The sequence below is a fragment of the Xyrauchen texanus genome, chromosome 18 (assembly GCF_025860055.1).
Source record: "Xyrauchen texanus isolate HMW12.3.18 chromosome 18, RBS_HiC_50CHRs, whole genome shotgun sequence".
Lineage (NCBI taxonomy): Eukaryota > Metazoa > Chordata > Actinopteri > Cypriniformes > Catostomidae > Xyrauchen > Xyrauchen texanus.
Window position 1 is genome coordinate 43250600 of NC_068293.1, and position 7500 is coordinate 43258099.

General features: G+C 42.2%; 1 protein-coding gene across 1 annotated transcript in view; it reads right to left on the bottom strand.

The window, feature by feature from the left end:
• Nucleotides 1–7152, bottom strand: part of LOC127658665 (interleukin-1 receptor type 1-like) — a 12209-nt gene extending 5057 nt beyond the window's left edge. The window contains exons 1-6 of the mRNA XM_052148070.1: nt 7012–7152; nt 4132–4354; nt 3687–3849; nt 3062–3221; nt 1188–1244; nt 922–1042 (exon numbers count right to left, since the gene is read on the bottom strand). Coding sequence (XP_052004030.1) covers nt 922–1042; nt 1188–1244; nt 3062–3221; nt 3687–3849; nt 4132–4354; nt 7012–7096 — 809 coding nt within the window. The 5' untranslated portion in view covers nt 7097–7152. The remainder of the gene's footprint in view (nt 1–921; nt 1043–1187; nt 1245–3061; nt 3222–3686; nt 3850–4131; nt 4355–7011) is intronic.
• Between the last annotated feature and the right edge of the window lie 348 nt (nt 7153–7500).

Genomic DNA, 7500 nt, shown 5'->3' on the forward strand with positions numbered 1-7500 from the left:
GATACAAGACACACAAAAACACACAAAAAGAGACAAATGCATTAATTTTTATGAGTGGCTAGTGACATCCATAATGATGAGGTTCATAAGGAATTTCAAACTGTATACATGCACAAAGGCACGTTTTTAGAGGGTAACCCTTGTTCTGCGAGATGAGATTTGTCTTGGCTGATACCGAGGTTAGAGTTAAGGTAATCTTGCATACTGTGATAGACTTTAACCCTTGTGCGTCAATTAAAAACATTACTCAGAGGTGCTTAGAGGACAAAAATGTCCACGTCAAAAAACTGCCATAATACTATTATATATGAATATTTAATTGCTGAGTTAATTATTTTAACCAACATCAGTCCTGATTATAAATTCCAAATATTCATTCATTTTCAAGATTTTAACCCTTTAAATGCCACTGTTGTTTGACACACACACACACACGCGCGCGCCCCTAACCCTCACAAAAAGCTTTCTGCAAAACATTGTTTAGTATGTTTAAGCGATTTGAATTATGGGGACACTAGAAATGTCCTCATAAACCATATTTATAGCAAAATACCGTGTAATTGCCAGTCTGTAACTTAAAAAAATTTCCCTGTAAACCACCCAAACCCGCCCGCCCACTCACACACACACAAATACACCTACAAAACACACTATGACATACATACTTACACACACACAATTTTAGCTGCATCATTTATTCAAGTACCCCTTCTTGTTTTGCACCATCCAATCAGATTTAAACTGGCGATTGCAGTAAATTTACAGTACATCAGGCGGTCAGTGAACCGTGAACAGTCAGTTCGTGACTTTGGTTACGGCTAGGTTTGGGTTAAACTGTGTAGCGTACAGACTTTTCGCAGAACAAAGGTTACCATCTAGACATTACCTACACAGAAGTGCAAATATTTCTTGTGCCCTTACGTGATGTAGTTGAAGTTTAGATCTAGATGTTCACTTAGAGAGTCACTAAGCCAATACATCAATATTTCCTCTGTGTTGTTCTTCCCAATAAACGCTTTACAGGTTAGATCTAAACTTTCACCTGTGGTGACACACATATTAAATGGACGATTTCATTAAAAAAGATGAAACATTTGAAATAAAACTGCAATAAAACAAATACATTTTATTAAAAATACAAAAACACTTAGATTATAAAAACACTTATAATCATCATCATCACTCACCAAGTGTTACGGTGCGCGTATCATTCTTAGGTAAGATAATTGTGGGTGGCGTCACTCCTATGAACATTACAAGCACACACATTAGCCATCATTAAACCACACACAGAACTCTCTTTTGTTCATGTTTGATTATATTCTGAACCAGTCTGCCATCTAGTGCTCAGTGCTTTTGGAAGTTACTTTGAAATGGCACAAGCCCAAACTACAAATTACTCATAATTTAATTTGGTCAAGCTACCCTTCAGAAAACATTGTTATTTACAACAGAAGCTTCTAATAAAGAAGTTTTTGCAGTGGGGATATTGAAGCTATTTAAAGGAATAGTTCACCCAAAATGATAATTCTCTCATCATTCGATCCCCCCCATGCCATCCCAGATGTGTGACTTTCTTTCTTCTGCATGGGGCTGGGCGATATGGCCAAAATTGTTATCACGATAATCTTTTTCATATTGTTCGATATCGTTCCCAATCTGTCGCTCACTTCGACGTTGTGTCGAAGAAGCGACACTACGGGTCTCTCTTGAGAGCCTTTTGCATCTCTGATCTATGAGAAAAGGCCAATGGGAAATTGGCAGACAGAATTTGCATGTCCCGCCCCCGGACATACAGGTATAAAGGTAGGGAAATGCGTCTGTTTCATTCAGAAATTTTCTTCGGAGCCGACTGGTCGTGTATGCAGCGAGCTGCGAGTCACACACTGTTCCTCCCATCTCTGAGTGCGATTGCTGTTGTAGTTCCCTGTGTAGTTCCTGGATGCAGTTGAGTGGTCACAGGTGCTGTCTCATGTGTCTGGGCAGCGATCACACCGAGGCAGCGTTTGTGGATGGCTCATGTTCTCATTGCGAGAACATGACCATGGCAAAGTTGCAGTCGCGGCTTTCCTTCCTCAGAAGGAACGCCACTCCAGCCGCCCTCTGCGTCGCTCCTTCTTCCCACGGGATTGAGGATGACACAGCTGGCGATGGAGGCGATTTGGGGATGGCAGCGGACATGGTTTCGCCAGGGTACCTCCCCACAAACCACCCGCCCCCGACACGCTCAATGACTTCCGCGGCCAGCCTGCCTATCCTCTTGAGCCCCCCGAGCTCGCCGCTGCATCGGAAAGTGGTCCGGCATGTGACGTGGATGACTCGACTGGGCTGCCACCTTCGAGCCAGCACGCCCAGTCTGAGGCTGATGCCCAGATGTACGACATGCTTGCCCGGGCCGCCGTTAGCGTGGGACTGGACTGGAACCCTCCGTCCTCCCCACAGCCTTCGTGGCTTGATGTCCTCATGGTGGCATCGTGACTCACCTGCCACCTCGGGTGGTGGAGGACGAATCTCAGTTGCCTCCGCGTCTGAGACCGTCAATCTGCACATCTTATCACGTGGCTTTTTGAGGGTATTACCGCGGAGACCTAGCGCGTGTCCACGCACAACTCACCACATACCCCACCGAGAGCGAGCCACATTATAGCGATCACTAGGAGGTTACCCCATGTGCCTCTACCCTCCCTAGCAACCGGGCCAATTTAGTTGCTTAGGAGACCTGGCTGGAGTCACTAAGCACACCCTGGATTCGAACTTGTGACTCTAGGGGTGGTAATCAGCGTCAATACTCGATATTACTCAATGCCATATCTTTAAACACAACGGTATGACAGAAAAAACAATGAGGCGAAACGGAAAGGGTCGGTACACTTTAGAACTGAGAGCAAAAAGTTAAAATATGGCAATTATCGTAAAATCATGGTTAATTTTTTTAAGAGATGGATAAAGCTAAAACACAATTCCCTCCCTGTTCTCTAATAGGCTCCACACTTTCTAGACTGAGTATTGTGCTTCTTATCATGAAACAGTTAAACAATGTGATGCATATGGTTGTGTTTACCATCATCTAAGGAGTGACTTTTAATTTGTGTGGTCTGAGCAGTAGAGTATTTTTGCCCATCAAAAGTGAACGTCACAAAGCAAGTATAGAGTCCATCCATCTCTGATGATCTGTTGATCTGGAGAATCCTACTGGTAGTCACATTAAATGGGCTGCAGTTCTACAGAGGGAGAAAAACAAGATTTGTTTAATCAAGAGATGATTAAATGCAGGTCTATATGGTCACGTTCACCGTGCAGATCTGGCCAGTTACACGTGACACTAACATGCGTTTTGTATCCGAATAGTATCTGGACATTCGTCTCCAGTGTGATCAGATCGCACTTACATAAAGTATTGCATCAGAGGTTGCATCAAGCAAAACATTTCCATCATCTATCAAAGGCTTGTTAACAGCAGGTGTACAAGCGGCCAACTGTGCATGAGGCCCTGTGACGAGGAGGAGGGAGGGGCCCCCAATCGGGCTAATCAGCCGAGGAGAGGGATAAATGCAGCGGGACGCGGCAGTCCGGGAGAGAGAGAGGTTCCCGCCTCCTCCTTTCCATTTTAAACTTGTTACAGGCCCATAAGCAGCCATAGCTCTTATATCGTGCATCATTTACAGTTCTGTAACGTCATGTCTTACCTTGAACCAGGTGATTTGATATTGTGGGTCTAAATCAAAGATGTGATTCAGGCTACAGCGAAGTTCCTTTGTGCTCTTTGTGATGCTTTCTCTGTCCCAACGAGGGCATGTTCCATTCTCAACAGAAACATTAAAGATGGTTTCCCAGGTTTCATTGCCTTTTCTGCCACATAGAACACAAAAGGAACAACAGTCTGGATGAAAGGCCGGCCACAGTGCAATACTGGACACGTAACATACAGTTAGTCACAAAGACATTTTAACAAGATGATTTTTGTGGAGTGCAGTAATAAAATAATGCATCATAGGACCCATTTTAGTTCAGTTACTGCATTAAGAACAACACTGGCGGAACATGCATACCCTTGGCATTTGTGGTAAAATCAGTAGGCTCCATTATTCAGAACGTTCAAATTATCGTGCACTTTGTGAACTGCATCTATACCTGCTGAAACAGGAGTACTCTCCACTGTGGAAGGACTCAGCAGGTAGAAACCACAGTGCGTTGGGTTTAATCTTTATTCCGGTGACGTTTTCCAAGCTGCGACCCGTCCCAAGGCTCCAGCTCACACTCAGATTCTGCATTTCAGGTTCTCTGTTGCATTCGAGTTTAAATGCAAGACCAGCAGTGAAGTGGTATGTTATGAGATCTGAGGTCATCGACTTCCCTTGAAGAGGAAAAAAAGAAATAACAATAAAATGTGTTATTATGGAATTGATAATAAATTCAACAATAAAGAGAGGGACTGATGGGCCGGAGAAACGTTTGTGATGTCATGATATGGTGATGCCTTAGCTCACAAATATTAATTATAAATATATATCATAATAAAATGCAATTCTATGATATAATGTTCCTGTAGCTCGACTGGTAAAATAAAATGGAAGACCCATTTGCGACCGATCTTCCTTGTTGATGTCTTCAGATGTTGCTTCAATATATCCACATCATTTTCCTTCCTCATGATGTCATCTATTTAGTGAAGTGCACCAGTCCCTCCTGCAGCAAACACCCCCACAACATGATGCTGCCACCCCCATGCTTCACGGTTGGGATGGTGATCTTCGGCTGGCAAGCCTCACCCTTTTATAACGATGGTCATTATGGCCGAACAGTTAAATTTTTGTTTCATCAGACCAGAGGACATTTCTCCAAAAAGTAAGATCTTTGTCCCCATGTGCACGTGCAAACTGTATTCTGACTTTATTATGGTGGTTTTGGAGCAGCGACTTCTTCCTTACTGAGCAGCCTTTCAGGTGATGTCGATATAGGACTGGTTTTGCTGTGGATCTAGATACTCGTCCACCTGTTTCCTCCAGCATCTTCACAAGGTTCTTTGCTGTTGTTCTGGGATTGATTTGCACTTTTCACACCAAACTATGTTCATCTCTAGGAGACAGAATGCGTCTCCTTCCTGAGCGGTGTGATGACTGTGTGGTCACATGGTGTTTATACTTGTGTACTGTTGTTTGTACAGATGAACGTGGCACCTTCAGGTGTTTGGAAATTGCTCCCAAGGATGATCCAGACTTGTGGAGGTCCACAATTTTGTTTATGAAGTCTTTGATTTCTTTTGATTTTCCCATGATGTCAAGCAAAGAGGCACTGAGTTTGAAGGTAGGCCTTAAAATACATCCACAGGTACACCTCTAATTCAGTACAGCTCCTATCAGAAGCTAATTGGCTAATTGTCTAAAGGCTTAACATCATTTTCTGGAATTTTCCAAGCTGCTTAAAGGCACAGTTAACTTAGTGTATGTAAACCTCTGACCCACTAGAATTATAATATAGTCAACTAAAAGTGAAAATATCGGTCGGTAAGCAATTGATGGAAAAATTCACTCCTGTTATATGTTCTCTCAATGTCTTCTTCATCGCTAGCTGAATCTATTTTTTTTAGCCAATACCATCCTTTTAAGTTTCACAAGTTTTGTTTTTAAAAGTTCAGTAGCCACAACTAGGTGAGAAGAAAAAAACATGTTTTTGAGGCCAGTATCTAAACAGTCTTTGAAACTGAAATGATGAAATGCATCGTTTACACATTTGTTAACCACAGAACACATAACACTTTAACACCTACAGAATCATAACACCTTAATGGCAACATAAAGGTCTTAGGTTATGTTTGGAAAGTATGCTAAATGTCCTTCTACATTTACTGTAGTAAATAGTACATAGTACAAACTGTAAACACAGAATACCCAGACGACAAATTCAATTAGGCAAAATGAGCAGTGCCGGTGCAAATAAAATATAAACTCACCTCAGAATGGTTTTTGGTGCTGTAAAATCTGCATCGTTGCTTACACAGCCATTTAACTGGACATGTGACATCGGGAATATGTATAGTTGCCCCTCATTTTCTTTAAAACAAACTAGGTTACAGTGAGGCACTTACAATGGAAGTGAAAGTGGACAATTTTTGGAGGCTTTAAAAGGCTGAAATGTGAAGCTTATATACAGTATATATATTAGCAATATCACATCAGCAAGAGTGCGATATGGCCCTATATCAGCACTGCTGTGATTCGGCCGTTTTAGGGTTTGCTGCGTTACATCGTCATGACAATTAAGTTGTAACATTGTCTATATGTAACGGGAGCCAGCTGGTAGATAGCTGTGCAGTGCGTAAAGGCTGTAGCCTTTAGCATCCTTGTTAGAGCACCCACCTCCCACGCCAGAGACCTAGGTTCAAGTCCCGTACGGAGCGGGTTGAACAAGAATGTCATATTGGTGCCGTGACCCAGATGGGATTGAGGTTTAGGGGGGTGAGTGTATCGGGAGCCAGTTGGTAGATAGCTGTGCAGTGTGTAAACCTCACTCTCCTGACCTCAAGAGGTGCACTAGCGACTGACGCTAGGGGCTGTAACCTTTAGCATCCTTGTTAGAGCACCCGCCTCCCACGCCAGAGACCTTGGTTCGAGTCCCGTACGGCGTGGGTAGAACAAGAGCGTCACATATAACTTTACACAGATGCAGTTAGTAAGCGATATTATCACATTCAAATCATGTTAACATGCATATTGTTTGTGTCTTGTGTCTATACTTTTGAAAAAAGTGAGTATTTTAATGTTTACAGGTTGAACCCCCATTGACTTCCATTGTAAGTGCCTCACTGAAACCCAGATTTTGCTTTTTAAAAAATCTAAATTAGCCTAATTTTTGTGGTAATCATCATTATGCCACAAATGCTGTCGACTGAACTTAACTTGAATTATACCCGGAATATTCTGCTCTCGGATGTAATATCCCCACAGTCAACGTGTAAATAGATTAACCTAAGTGTAGACAGTGCTGAGTAAAACAAACAACATAATCTCTTACCTTCAACACAAAGCGCCAACAGTAGAATCCATCGAAAGTAAAATGTGGAAATGCTCGTCTTGTGTTTTTGTGGTTTCAGGAGCATTTTATAACAACTGTCATTCAGGAGCGATCAGGTGAAGAGAGAGTAATCACAAGGCCTGGAAATTGTAATAAGAATATGAGCCTTTTATTCATTATTCTTAAAATATCATGTTCAGAGACTCCAGAAACCTCATCCTTCACGTTTCCGATGCTGTTGACTGAACGACAAAACTAGTTCCACTTCCCCATTTTTGACATGACAAAGCACCCGCAGAATGAAACGCATCATTGTTGTCTATCAAAGCTGTTCTGGGAATGGTGGTTTATGGAAATAAATAAAACTAAAGATAGTTCTTAGATAGGAAACCTCACTTTAACGTTCTAGGAATGTTCGTTTATAGTCATCAAGAATAACACTGAAGAATAACCATTAGCAAACGTTCTGTGTCAGGTGTTGTTAGATAG